Source organism: Crinia signifera, chromosome 11 (genome assembly GCF_055691185.1).
Source record: "Crinia signifera chromosome 11, ASM5569118v1, whole genome shotgun sequence".
NCBI lineage: Eukaryota > Metazoa > Chordata > Amphibia > Anura > Myobatrachidae > Crinia > Crinia signifera.
In genome coordinates, this window is record NC_139227.1 from 47,372,145 (window position 1) to 47,387,808 (window position 15,664).

The following is a 15,664-nucleotide window of genomic DNA, read 5'->3' on the forward strand; positions in this document are numbered from 1 at the left end:
GTACTCCAGTTTCCTCCCACAGTCCAAAATTATACTGGTAGACTGTCTCCCAACAAAACTAACCCTAGTGTATAAATGTGTCTGTACATGGGGTAGGGATTATAGATGGGTGTGGTATGAGTAGCCGACAAGCGGGATTCCGACGGTCGTTAGACCAACATCTGACTCCCGACTGCTGGAACTCTGATAGGGGGCGAGCGCTGCGAAGACCAAGCAGGCTTGCTGCGCGAAGCACGCTACAGGCTCGGTGGCTCGTACTGGAATACCACCTTTGATGTATTCCTGCCTTGTAAACATGCCAGACAGGGTCACCTGCAGGGCAGCAAGGAGAGGGTCATATCTCCTCACCCTCAGACTCTATGTTGGCACACGGGCAGGGCCCACCTCCTGGTGAAGAGGACAGGTGTAGGGTGGCTCCATGACACATCCTGAACTTACGTCATTGTAGAGTGGGAGAGTGGACTGCGGTACCGTGGACCCAACGCATACCATGAATGGAGCGTTACACTTACATGTACTCAATATTAGTGGCCTCTTACATTTCATGCTCGCCGAGACACAGCAGCTGGCAAAATATACCCCTGTCCTTCAATAGTACAAACAGAAATATCCATTGCCCCCTGAAATCCCCCCAAATCGAGGTGTAGAATTTGAACCTCGGAATTGAGGTTTGTTTACACGGAGCACTTGCCTGAGAATGATAACTTCTGTTCCATCAGACGGAATCATGATTTCACTTAGCCTTAATTTACATATATATTGCATTATACAATCTGCAGGTGACGCGTCAGAAAATATTTAGCGACACGGATCTCGGCTACATTTGCCTATTTGGGAGGCAGAAATAAGCCTGCACTCGCCTGAACACAGAGAGGCAGCATGGCACCCCCCCCCCCCACCCCAAAATGCCCCCCCTTGTATACTTGTGGATCCATTTATTACAGACACAAATTCACAGCCTTGCGAGTCCACAAACCCCGCCTTGCGAGTGATGGCCCGGCCGCCACCCATTCACCAGGCAAATTCACACGAAGGGCCTGCGAATGGATGTTACACAGTAACATCCATTCGCAGCCTGCTGGGATCTGCCCCATCGAATGATGACGAAGGCTTACGGCATCTGTAAGGTTGCCTCAGAGCAACCTTACAGATGCGTGTCTGCTCGGAAAGAAGTAGGCGGGTAGCTGACAGCCGGTGATGTCAGCTGCCCGCCCCCCTGTCTGTCTGTCATGCCTCATTAGCATGAGAACGCCCAACATTCTCATGGGAACGCCCGTGAAATGCTGGGCATTCCAATATGGTAATGAGGCAGCCCGCTGCACCCAACCCCTCTCCACCCCCCGCCCGCATGGTTGCTTGCGTGCACCCGGCGTGGCGGCACGCAGCAAGCACATGCACATGAACAAAGAAGAAAAATCGGTCCCCGTGCAAACAAGGGGCCACTGCGAACAGACCAGAATAAGGTTCTTAGCGTATGGTGCAAGACATCTGCCTCGATCGAGACGAGTAGGACTCCATCTTTTACCCGGGATTTGTGACAGAAAACATCAATGAATACATTTATTAATACCCCTCCTCTAATTGCTGGGCACAGTTGCCACCACTCTCTACAAAGTACTGCCCCAATCTGATTGCCCCCCCCCCCCCCCCCCTGCTGTTTAGTGCACACCAGCCTCCCTGATGCCTGTGCTGCTGGTGTCTCCCAGTCTGTAACCAGCACAGACTGAGGAGCAAATTTAATAAGTGTGGTGAAGTGATAAAGTATCCTGTGTGTGATAAAGTGCCAACCAATTAGCTCCTGTCGTTACCTTCATTGAGTTGACCCCATACCCTCTGTGTTCATGCCCGGCACTAGTCTCTGTATTGTATCTCCCCCTTATCTATTCCATTTTCCAAATCATAATTACATACTTTTTAGAAATTTTGCATTTATGTTTCAAAATTGTTGGCACCCTGCACGTGTAACCACTTGTGTAGTACCTCTATCCTGCCTGAGGTGTCGCTCTCTGCTCTGGTGAGTCTAGCACACTCTGGCCAGTATCTCAGTAATTGAGGCTTGCTTGTAGGACCTCTAAGGTAAATGTTCTTTCCAGTTATACAGCGCTGTGGCACCGTCATATAATAATGACAGAGAAGGGGAAGTTGCCATAAATTGGGCATCCCCTCGTCAATCAGCAGCCATAAACATTGCACGTTCCTACATCTTCACTGAGCTACAGAGGGAACGTATGAACATTTTTACACATATCAAAGCAGCTTTACAAAATGAACTTGGATCATGAATGCAGAGAGTATTAAGCAGACTGACCTGCAGCCAGTCCCCGCTGGTTCGCCAGTTCTACGGGATCCTGCAAATGGATGAAAACGACGAGGCCGGCAAGTCCAAACAGTAAGATAAAGGAAAACATGTAGGTCAGCCTCATAATTATTCCTCTCAAATCAATCCCGCATCGAGCCAAGAAAATATACCATGCGGACCACCGCCAGGGTGCCTCAGCGCTCATCTTCTCATCCTCCCACCGCGGCCCTCCGCAGGTCACACCTGCAAGAAGACAATTAAAGGCCATTAATGCTTTTCTCAAGATCAGATGAATATACTGTCGCTTGTGATAGACTTATAGGAACAGCATTCGGAGGAGAGAGCGATTGAAGTACAGGGTATGTAGCCCAAGGAGATCCGGACGGCTGACAGGCAATGCCTAAGTCGACAGTCACTAGGTCAACACCAGATGGTCTACATGGACAATGGGCCTTATTCTAGTTCACTCTTTCTGCCAAAATCCTTCTTAGATGGACAAAACCATGTGCACTGCAGGGGGGCAGATGTTAAATGTGCAGAGAGAATTAGATTTGGGTGAGTTATTTTGTTTCTGTGCAGGGTAAATACTGGCTGCTTTATTTTCACACTGCAATATAGATCTCACTTTGAAGTAAAACCCCACCCAAATCTAATTCTCTCTGCACAAGTAAAATCTGCCCCACCTGCAGTGCACATGGTTTTGTCCATCTAAGAAGGATTTTGTCAGAAAGAGTGAACTAGAATAAGGCCCAATGTCCACATAGACAAACGGTCAACACATGAAATGGGTGACATGAGTTTTTGAGGATTTACTTTTTTGAACTTCTTCATACTTTACCATTTACGTGGACTCCGACTGGGAACGGTGAAGGGTGCTGACACTGATGTAAAAAAAAAAGTGAAAAACCCAAGTAAACCTTTTCATGAGTTGACCTTTTCCATGTCGATCATTTGCTATGGACCTAATGACTATGGACCAAGACCAGGGATGGGAACCTCTGGCCTTCCAGCTGTTGTTGAACTACACATCCCAGCATGCCCTGCAACAGTTTTAGCATGGCCAAATAGCAAAACTGTAGCAGAGCATGCTGGGATGTGTAGTTCAACAACAGTAGCGGAACAAAGGTTCCCCATCCCTGACCTAGATATTGTCTGTGAGCCATGCTACCACACCCAAGCCCAAGTGTATGCACATATATAAATACACAGCGTGTGGATTTTAGTCGATTTCTTTTTTTCTGTTTTTTTGGGGGGGTCGATGTTGATTCATATAAATTTGCTCTTAATTGATTTGGGCATCCAAGGCTATAACACACATTTACTAACATTTGAAAATGAATATAAAACTTAATGTGTCAGGTTTAATCTGCGTAGGTTTCCATTAATCATGCATTTAATGCCCGATTCAGGTATACTTACAAAAGCAAATTCCCTCACTATTGGACATAGCCATGCAGCACTGCAGGGGGGGCTGATGTAATATGTGCAGAGAGAGTTACATTTGGGTGAGTTATTTTGTTTCTGTGCAGGGTTCTCACCACCCAAATCTAATTCTCTATGCACAAGTTACATCTGCCTCACCTGCAGTGCACATGGGGCCTTATTCTGGTCTGTGCGGATGGAGCCGAATATGCGGCCAGGACCGTGCGTCCTAAACCCCGCCTTTCGTACGGATCGCTCACTCCGTCCAAATGCGGTAAGAAGCTGTCCGAACGGACCGGAAGTGTATTTCTCATGAATACACCTCCTCCATCTCAGGGAACCTCTCCCATCATTCGATGGTCGCAGACCATCGAATGCAGGACCGAGTGGTCAGGCAGCTCCCGCAACCTCAGTGCAAAAATTTCTCCGTGCAAAAGCAGGGATCTGGGCGGGCAGCTGACATCCGGCAATGTCATATGTCCGCCCCCTGCACGTGCGTCACGACCGCATTACCATACGTACGCCCAGCGTTTTCATGGGAACGCCCATGAAACGCGGGGCGTATGCATATGTTAATGAGCCCAAACAGCCCTTCACGCCCCTCTCCACCCCCTGTTCGTAGTGTACACATTTCATGCGGAATTTGGACGTGCGTCCCGTTCGCACATGCGCAGATATGCATCTGCACATGCGCAGACACTAAACATCGGCGGACCGACCGCACGCGGACATTACCGCACCAACCAGAATAAGGGCCATGGTTTTGTCCATTTGAGAACCAAGTGAACCAGAATAATGGCCCATGGATACTGCAGGGGGGGGGGGCAGATGTAGCATGTGCAGAGATAGAGTTAGATTTGCGTGGGGTTTGTACTTCAAACTGATATCTATATTGCAGTGTAAAAAAATAAAGCAGTCAGTATTTACCCTGCACAGAAATATAATAACTCACCCAAATCTAACTCTCTCTGCACATATTACATCTGCCCCACCTGCAGTGCACATGGTTTTGTCCATTAAAGAATAAGTTTGCTTTTGCGAGTGAATGGGACTTCAAGTGTTGGGAATTTAGGCATGGAGGCCCATATTGCTTGCCTTTATTACCTTGAACTATTGAGATGTAAGACAGATTGAAGGTGGTTAAACTTCCAAAATGTCTGCCACTACTGCGTGACAGCGACAGGTAGACATTAATAAAGGCTACAGAGCTTCATCCTATTACAGGAAAGCAGATTGTGTCCAGTTACTTCCAGGCTGGTGAAATACATCACAAGGAAAAAATGAATTTAATCTTTTTATTTTTAGCAAACTGGTTATTAGATTCTTGTCCATTTCTATCTCACCTCTTCCACCCTCTCATATTGAGTATAGGCTAGGCCGTCTGCAAATGTCATAAGAGAATCTAGGTCAAAGCAAATGTCACTCCTGACACAGTCACTGGAGCTGAGCGCCGTGATCAAACAACCAACAAGAGATGGGAGCGATAATGAAAAACCCTAGCCCAGGTCTTCAGACTGCACGTTGATGACGCAGAGCAGCGCTTATTAGGACCGGCTGGGGTTACAGGTACATTGCACTTGTCACTATGTATTAATACCATGGCCAAACCAATAATACATCAGAAACAGCACAAATACCACGCCAAACAAATCCAAACGGCATAGGGGTTAATGCAGTCATGCTCCAATTGGCTAATAAAATGCACCTGTAGCTACACTTGTGGGTCGAAGATACAACAGATTTCGAGTCGCATGGACAGCGGTTGGAATATGAAGAGATGGTCTGCAATTCTCCTCATGGGTTGGAGAAGAGTTGATAATGCAAAAATGTGTTACTGGGCATCAGTTATCACAGAATTCCATACCAGGATACAGGACTGGAACTCTCGCTAAGAATCCGGTGAAGGATCTCAAGCAACCTGCTTACAGAATTCAGAGCTATACAGTATATTACCAAACCTGGACTCGGTAGCCAGAACTCTAGCAGGAACTGGTGTCTTATGTATCCAGGTCTGATAACTGCTGAAGCAAACACCTTGGCAATGCTCTGGTCCAGACTGAGAGAGGAAACAGTAACATGCTATCCAGAACCATCAGTAACCCAGCCGGAAATATCTGTAACATCAATATTACCCTAACCCTAGAATCAGACCCACAGGACAGCTCTTAGGGAATACAAAATAGGGGAGCCAAACATAAACCCAGAATGTGGAGTAGCCAGAGACACAGAATAGAAGGCCCTGTAAGAACTAGCTGTAATAACTGTTGTTGAGGATATCCACAGTAGATGGCATGCAACAGATAAGAACAATAGATGGTAAACAGCTGTACATGGCAAATAGTAAATGGAGATGACTGGTCAGCACTGTATATGTGCTTTGATGTACACAAAAAGCAGATGATAAACCACAGGCACTTTGATCCATCTGGTAATGGAGAATTGGTGAAGCAGAAGCTAGGAAACTGAATGGAAACAGCAGCAAAGGTCAGTGAACAAACAGCAGGAAACAGTGTGTATAAAACCATCAGCGGATCTCTGGAACAGGTACGAGAGTACAAAGGCCTTGGGACACGTAACTACCCCAGAAGGAAGGTGTTGCTCTGGCAATATGAAGCAGGCCACAGCAGGTTTAAATAGGCAGTGGTGCATGTTTATAGGTTGCTGAAGTCATGTGACCACTGCTGTAGTACAGGCATTGGTTTCATGACTCACAAGGAGGATCCAAAATGGCCAATGCAGACAGGTGGTATATTTACAAACAGGTCAGGAAACAAGATGATTACTTGTATACTTGGGGACAGACATTATATCACAGAGCCATGTAGGACTAAGAACCGGATTCGTAAAAATCATATCCCATTTGGTGTGCTCAACAAATTGCAACAAATCAGTGATTAAGGCTCATTGATGTAAACTGACCTACCTATCCTATCATTGCAGACCTACCTTAAACTACTCACAATTCCAAACTTTGAAGAACAGCATCCATTGTAATTGTTTCTGAGTTCGGCGGCAGTGCGGAATGCCGGACAAACTCTACAAGGCATGGTTTTTGCCTTGTAAATGACTGCCCCTTTAAAAATAAAATAAGTTCCGCCGGCATCCCCTACAGGAATCGGAGGCTATTGCATGAAGTAGGGGAACAGAAGTTATAACCATAAAAATATAGACTATCATATAAATGCAGTAATGTAATTAATGTATGAAATAATTGATCCAATATTTTAAGGTCAATAGTAATAAATAAAATGTCATCAATATAAATGCTAGTTCGGCCATTTTGTGCCCCAGTGACATCACTGTCTAATAGAGAGCTGTATTTACTCCACCCATAATATGGCTGCTTCCACAGCCTGTCAGGGACAGGCAGAATTCCATAGTTGGTGATGAGACTAAGTGGTACCTGTTGCATTTATGAAACGAAGAGGCAGTTCAAAATGGCCACTCTCAAAAGTCTCGGCACATGGAGCAAATGAAGAGACGTTGCCTTGGATAAACCATGAAAGATGTACAAATGATCCAGCAGTGTAACAAAGGTGGTTGAGCTAGGTGGGAAGATTAATGTGTACCTGATCTTGGATATATGAAAGTGAAAGTTTTTCAGATGTTTGGGGAAATACATATTATATTCCCTAATAGCCAGGCTAAAACCAGGTCAATCGTAAGACCCTTACTAACACCAGTCCGTTTAATACAGCGCCTATACCAACATGGTGAAGGCCAAGGGTTAACACAAGCCACTGTTGTCCACGTTAAGTTCGCTGCATTCTTCTGAAAATCCAGTAAGACAGGCACTTTCCCTCCTGATTTGCGAAATGGATGTTACGTTGTCTCCTGTCCCTCCTGCTCCCTTCCAAACGCATCATTAGAAGTGACACATCCATTTCTCCTCCAAAGTCCCCACTTTGGGGGATTAGATTCCAATAAGTGATATGGAAATCATTTGTCAAGTCTATTTCTGAATTAATGGACGCGCGGCTTTCATGTGTTTGGGCCTTTCAGGACGCGCTGATGCAGATAAACCGCTCTCCTGGAGGGGGTCTGACATCCCAATTCAGGAGAAATAAAATCAGGAAAGCAAGCTTCTGACAGCCGCTGTTCCACGTCACAGCTCCTGGGCACCGCTCGTCGGGATTGAGGGACCCTAAGTGTCACTCTGAGTGTTGTAAGCGCTGTGGGGTACGGCGTAAAGCTTTCACTCACTTTGCCACCCATGCTGAAAGGAACACAGGAGCTCTCATCCCTGAGCCAATCAGAGTGCAGAACCCGGTAATGCCGCCTTAGATTGGCATCTTTACAGTGTGCCCGCATAATTTATCCTCCACCCAATTTATTACACTCCAGGGCTCTGGACACAATTCATCCGACTCATTTTCGCTGACAATCTTTGCTAACATTTACAGGATTTGCGTTATGGCTGCCGGCTCCGGAGACCAACTCTTAATTCCTTGGGCATCTATAAAACTTGACTCCTTTGACGGTCGCATAAATTGTGCGCTATAATTACAGCGAGACCCGCGTCGCCCTGGATCTGCTTAGAATTAAATATTTGGAGGAAAACCAATAAACACAAAACATCCCGAATGTATCTCAAATATTATATTATATTTATACCAAAGTATTAAGGATCCTAAAGATGGTGTTAGCCCGTTCGGTCCCCGAAACGGTTAAGAAATGAAGCACCTGAACTTTTAAAATATTGTGGAGTCTTGTGAGCACCAGGGAGGCCATTGTGTGTGTGTGTGTGTGTATCTATTTGTGTGTGTGTATATGTGTGTGTGTGTGTGTGTGTGTGTGTGTGTGTGTTTTTATATACTATGTATTATCCTGTGGTGTACAGAGACTAGAGGTAAATGTACTAAGCAATGTTTTAGTAGATTGACCCCTAAGAATTGCCAATAATTGCAGAAAATAGGGACATTTCTGGGGACAAAGCTGCACAAATGGGAACTGTCTCTGGGAATCCAGGACGGCGGACCACTAGGAGTTAAACTGAGCTAGTTCTCATGGTTCTAGCAGCCTGGCAAAGGCAGAAGCTCAGATACGAAGCAATTACTCAGTAAGTGGGATGCGAGCAGAGCTGCGCGGTACGCCGGTCCCCGTCTCCTCTTCCTGCGCAGGTGATAACACCAGTACGGTGCAGCTGCTAAATGAGGATTTGGCTCCTCTCCACCAAGCTCCTTTACAATGATGGCTAATTCCTAAGACTGAACGGACAGCATGCAAATTAGCGCAGCTCAACGAGGCTGATTCACTTAGAACATGCTAATATGTCAAGGAAAAAAAATCAATCAGAAATCTGTCTAAATGAATCTCCTGAAAGCGAAGCAGCGTCTCCGAGATCCTGGAGTTATGTCCTCGCGCAGCCTGCTGTTATAAATATATATATGCGCTCACAGGAACAGGTAATTAGTTTGCATACATTCTCAGGAAATAATTCATAAACAAATGTAAAAAAAAAAATCTGCAATTCCAATTTTTTCCCCCGCAGTCACGCCGCTCGCCACGCTATTTTCTGCTTTTCATTAAGGGCCCAGAGCCTGTGGCTACTGTAGTAACATCCCGAGTATATTTCATATTTAAATGTCCCAGATATAACAATGTGTGAGGCACAGGTGCGGCAAATGAGGAGCGTAACATAATATCATCGACGGCGTGTTCAAAAATATAACTGAGAAACAAGGCTCACATCTGGATAGATGAACATGGTGATCTTGGCGGGATGTAGTCATCTCATGTCAGTATTCATATAGTCAACACCACAATGTTGGTGATGTTGTTGATGGACCGGACGGGACCGGAAGCTTAGGGTTAGGCTAGAGCAGTGGAGTGTTAGGTTTAAACAGAGAACATGGCGGCTGATAGGCCCAGCTACAGTAGTCTGCTCTGTTTTTAACCATGTCATTACCTAAAACCCTATTTGATCCTTAGGTCTCTGTGAGGATATCCCTAAGCCATGTTTGTATTGCTACTGTCTTAGTCTCTACCACCTCTGACGGGAGGACATTCCACTTATTTACTACCCTTTCTGTGAGGTAAACTTTCCTCAGATTTCCCCAGAACCTCCCTCCAGTGTCAGCACATGTCCTCGTGTCCCAATACTTCTCTCCCTGGTGGTAACCCTAGAGAAGGCTGATGCTAGAGGTCTTATTGAAGAAAAAAGTTTATGGAGATAACGTTTTTTAAACATGGCAGTTAGGAGCTGGTTGGTTAGTTTTCAGCCAAATCCCAAACTCTACATAGGTGTGATGTCACTTGTGGTGCGGGAACACAGCAACCAATGTCATTCTAGGTATGAATAATGTAGTACATTGTATAAAACTTAAGCTCGGACCTGATTGGCTGATGCAACAGCTCCAAATTCCTCTTTAGAAGGTTTGAGAACACTCCCATTGGGCATTGATCCTGTAGAGTTAGGAGAGACTTTCCAACAAGTGCTGCCATAGAAATGGGAGGTAGGGGGCTTATTTATCCCACCAGTGGCTGATCTGTAACTCCCATTAAACTAAGGATATAGGGGACCATTTTGACGAACGAGGAAAGTTGCGCTATACCAAACACCTACCACATCATAAATATGGATTTAAAAGTTCCAAGACCTTGAGAGACTTTGAGAGGTTTCACACTGAAATTTAAATTTTCTATGCAGCTGAATTCAAGTTATTACTCAGTATTATCAGCTGCGTCCAGATAACAGTGCCGGCCGCAGTGTCCTCTAATGGGGGTTACAGAGAAAATGACGATCAGTGGGGGACATACTGTACCCTGACGTGTGTGTGGATGTGTGTGCGTGCCTATATATATATATATATATATATATATATATATATATATATATATATATATATATATGCAAAACAGGAAAAAAGAAAGCGCACCAATGAGCAGAAGTATATGGAAAATACACAATGATTTATTTGCTCACATACATTGTAGTTTACGAAAATAAGCTTGCCAGCTTGATGTAACACAGGGACCAGGGAACTCCTTCCAGATTTAAAGTCAACCGCGCCACAGCCTCGGATCGCCGGACAGATATCCAAACGCCGGAGCCGCCACGGGGAACGATACACGGACCCGCCTGGATCACCACTGGAAGCTGGACGTCACTACGTCGGACCAACAAGCCACGCCCAACGCGTTTCGTCACTCAAACGGACTTCGTCAGGGGGTGTGGTTACCTCAGGTATGTATCAGGTTTATATACCTTCTTTTTCTTAACAGGTGACATCACTTCAACAATCATCATAGATCAAGCCGGACAATCAAGGCTTCAGCAGCACATACACATCATACAATAATCAATACAAAGAAGTAACTCGCAGGTTAATACCATACCATTGCCAACATATATATATAAATCTACATTTCAAAAAAATCTATCATAAAATACATTAAAATAAATATGTGTATACGTTTAATATTGCACTTCACAACTAATTTTAAAACATACTATACTACCGATAAAACATATATATGATTTAAAGCAATGTCATTGTGTATTTTCCATATACAGTACTTCTGCTCATTGGTGCGCTTTCTTTTTTCCTTTTTTGCAAGTACTTTCCGTGGGGATTTCTGGTACAATCCCATTAAAAGAGAGCGGCACACATTGTGGACATAATTCTGGACTGATCCGTTGAAACTGAGAGGATTGTGCGCTGGGTATTGTTGTATCTATATATATATATATAATGTACCCCAATTTGCGATCAGTGTAAGTGGAGCAGCACCTCTGAAGGATCCCCTTCCTTCTGCAACTGCTCCGGTGCCTTCTGGAGAAGGAATGTGGGTACTTGTGGAGTATCATGGCTCCCATCGTATGGCATCGTATGCCATATGTAGTGGCATACGATGGTATACGATGCGATGCGATTTTTACCGATTTTTCAGCACTTTTGGTCAAAAATCGTATGCGATCGTATCGGATGCCATACGATGGCATACGATGCGGTGCGATGGAATACATTTTTGATCTTAAATGCATCCAAATGCATTAAAATTAGTATAAAACATGTTAATTGGCCCCCAACTGTCATTTTTCACTGTGTACCACCCCCAATATCAACGCCAGACCGAAGCGTGGCGAGCGCAGCGAACCCGCGAGGGGCGGCGGTACGCGGATACCTGTGAAGCCCGCGAGGGGACGCGTATAGCTGTGAAGGTATCCGCATCCCTCGCGGGGCTCGCTGCACTCGCCACGCTTCAGGCTCGGTGGCTCGCTGCGCTCGCCCCACACTTTCTATTCTCAACTCCACGCCTACGTGGATAGTGGGGGTATGAAAAGGTCGTAGGACGCGTAACGCCGCCCCATAAATCATTTTGTGTCCAAACGTGGAATTATCCTTTAACACAGAAAACCACAGGCAGACTCTTTTCTCTGCATGAAAAGCGGGCTAGTTATAACTGAGAGCGTTCGTTATGCTGTGAACGATGTAACGAGATAAGATCCTAATTAGTTTACAAACAAAGACAATTCCCAACTGTGATTTCATTTCACCTGAAGACAGTTTATCTATCATTAGATAAGATCATAAAAGAATAATCAGAATAATCTAAGTAAAAAAGTCAAAGCCGGATTCATAGTTTGAAGTGTAAATATCTTATGTCTGCTCTATAATGTTTTAAAGGGTAATTTCACCTTCAGAAATCTAAAAATGTATTATCTTTGTGTGTGCGCACCTATAACGGTTACTACGTGCGATCATTACTCCTTCTAATATTCTTAACACCTAACGTTTCGCTGTCTGGCCACAAAACTTGGCGACATCCACTGATTTCATTATACACTACTTCCTGGTTGAAGCAGCTAGGCAGGAAGCAGCCCTGATTGGCAGCCAGCAGCCAATCACAGATCAGCTTAGTCAGTATGGAATTTGGACGCACGCAGTAGACCTAATGCAGGGGTGGGGAACCTCAGGCCCGGGGGCCGTATGCCGCCCCCGTAGGCGGTTTGAGTGGCCCTCCCATCCACCCCTCAGCTTTGCTGAGGTTCCCCACCCCTGCATTTGGTCTACTGCGTGCGTCCAAATTCCATACTGACTGAGCTGATCTGTGATTGGCTGCGGGCTGCCAATCAGGGCTGCTTCCTGCCTAGATGCTTCAACCAGGTAGTCAAGTACTGTCAAGTACAGGGGAATTATCGCGATAGGTTGGTCGTTCTCGCGAGATTCCTCTTAATCAACAGCAGCCGGAGACTGTCAGTCCTATTCAGCGGCAGCCACCGGAGCGTGGGACGGCTGCAGCAATTTGTAATATCATTTTTTACATATGGCCCCCGAAGGATTTTTTCCCCATACAAACGGCCCTTGGCACAAAAAAGGTTCCCCACCCCTGACCTAATGGGACCGGCCCAGAAACAAACATGTCCCAGAATGAGTTTTAGGTAAACAGTATAAATAGTTGATTTCTTATCACTCACAATAAGAATGGTAATTACAGGTTAAATGGGCTTTGTTAGCAAAGCAAAAAATCACACACCTGGAGAAAACCATGCTGCACTGCAGGTGGGGCAGATGTCCCATTTAAGGAGGACCCTTGTCCCATTTAAGGAGGACCCTTAAATGAGACAAGTGGGACAGCTCCATCCCTTACAACTGGACTACTCCATGGTTCTACCTGGATGTGTCCAAGTTTGTGAGGGAGCACCAACTGGAGGGATTGAAACCCGACTTTTGGAAACCTAAAACTGTCCACAAGCTCATCAGAGCCAAAGACGTCATGGAACCGATTTCAGGGCTCCCTTCAGCAACTGCCAAGTTTGTCTGGGAGTATGTGGCCTCCAAAAGGCTCACAAATAGACACAAAGACATGTCATGGATGGCCATTCAGGGGGGCTTGCCTCAATGGTCATTCATGCACTCCCGAAACTTGTGTAGGTATAGACATTGTCCCTGGTGCTTTGTGCATGAAGAAACCTCCATGCACATCTTCTGGGACTGTACCTACGCACAGTTGTTGTTGGATGCCCTAGAGACTGAATTCAAGGACTCCGTGCCCAGGAACTGTCTTTCATACCTTTCAGTACTGTATGGACTATTCCCGGGCACCCACACATATGGGGCGACCCAGGAAGCCTGGCACCTTATAAACTGTGTTAAGGACGCTTTGTGGTTTGCAAGAAATCGTCTCATATTGCGGAGGGAGAGAATGTCCGTGCAGGACTGCCGCAGGCTGGTTCACAGCCTGCTCAGAGACTATTCCATTCGGGATAGCCCTGAGGAAGAAGAGGACTAAACCCCTTTTCTTCTGGTCCTTTCCCCTTGTTTGGACTGTTTTATAAGACTTTGGGACCGTGACCGCTTCTCCCTCACTTCACAATGTCTGTTGTTTTGTTGATGTATTTCTATTTATTGCCCTCCCCTTATATGTGTCTGTCTGGTCAATAAAGCTTCGGGCATGTGATTCCTCCTCCCTCACCCCCCCTACCCTCCACACCCATAGTCTTGTATACTGTTGTGTAAATGTTACTGTTAGAATGCATAGTATAGTCTATAGTGTGAGTTTATCTTGTACTGTATTTTATAATATGTACTATACTGTTTGCATGTGTACTGTGTTTTGGCTGTGCTGCGACACGGTATATGTGTGATATTTGTTATCGTCTGTTTTTTGCATTCTTTATGTACAATAAAGACCTGCTTTAAAAAAAAAAAGATGTAACATCAGTAAGATTTGGGTGGGGTTTGTAAAAAACTGAATCTAATTTGTGTAAAAATAAAGCTTTTGCCCAGTTGAATGCTTTTTGCTTTGAATCAGGCCCAATATTCCACTATATTATGTACCCTGGTTTGTTTGTAGGATCAGACAAACCCAGTGAAGAAAAGGAACCAGATAAGTAACCGTTATTGTATCTGCCGTCACAGTGAGCAACGCGTTTCGTCTCTGAAAGCAGTTTTGTTTTCCCCCCAATAATTCAATGTACAAAACAAATAATAAAACTGTGGAAAATACACATAAAAGGACACTGTGCTTTTGTAAAGCTTGGATGCATCTGATCGGCATAGAACAAAGGACAGGTGTGAATGAGTGACAATACAAGAGAACCGCGGGTTAGCCACAACATCATTCAGCCGGAACATCCAATCAAACACAAATACATGGGTAAAGGGAGCTGCAAAGGACGGCTGCCATTGTGTCACTGCCCTATATTGTAATGTACTGTATCATGTACTAACAATGTTATGTGTACACACTGATTCATCTTTCATTATCACTTCAATTCCTGTTATCCCATCATCTGTCACCTAATATATTACCACATAACAGGATTAATGTATTACACACATCAATGCGCACCGAGGAGTCTACAGCGGCATCAGCAAGGTCACCAGCGAGTCTACAGGCGGCACACTCAGGAATTCTGTCTGTACGCTGTGCGTATTTTATGCCCCTGCGGTCCAGGGTAAATTAATTGCGTGGCAAAGTACGGTTCTTACCGCGTGGTTGGGAGAACTTCTGCTGTCACTGCTGACAAATCTTGGGGTGGGACTCCCCAACTCTTGGTCTACTCCACTTTATATTGGAGAATAGGGAGTGGGAAAGGGAAGGGTGTGGATGGAAAGACCTACAGTGTCTAGGTAGACAGTCAATAGGTAGACACCAAAAGGTCAACAGTGACATGATGATGTCAACATAAGGAAAAGATCAACATGAAAGCCATGGGGAAAAGTGTTGTGAGAACTGATACGAGAGACTGAAGGCCCACGCTACCTTGCTGACCACAGATGAAACCTTGACATCTTCCAAACAAGAAACCTTGTCACCTGTGGCAGGAGAGGAGACAACCTCACCTGGGGCAGGAGAGGAGACAGTGTCACCTGGGGCAGGAGAGGGGACAGCACCACCTGAGAAAGGAGAGGAGACCGTACCAACTGGGGCAGGAGAGGAGATGCTGCCACCTGGGACAGGAGAGGAGACAGCACCACCTGGGGCAGGAGAGGA

At 45.4% G+C, this 15,664-nt stretch overlaps 1 protein-coding gene across 2 annotated transcripts in view; it reads right to left on the reverse strand.

The window, feature by feature from the left end:
• The window catches only part of CHST8 (carbohydrate sulfotransferase 8), a 275,902-nt gene that overhangs the window by 184,645 nt on the left and 75,593 nt on the right, over positions 1-15,664 (reverse strand). For both annotated transcript variants that reach the window (XM_083163719.1, XM_083163718.1), the window contains exon 2: positions 2,309-2,542. In XM_083163719.1, coding sequence (XP_083019845.1) covers positions 2,309-2,504 — 196 coding nt within the window. In that variant the 5' untranslated portion in view covers positions 2,505-2,542. The remainder of the gene's footprint in view (positions 1-2,308; positions 2,543-15,664) is intronic.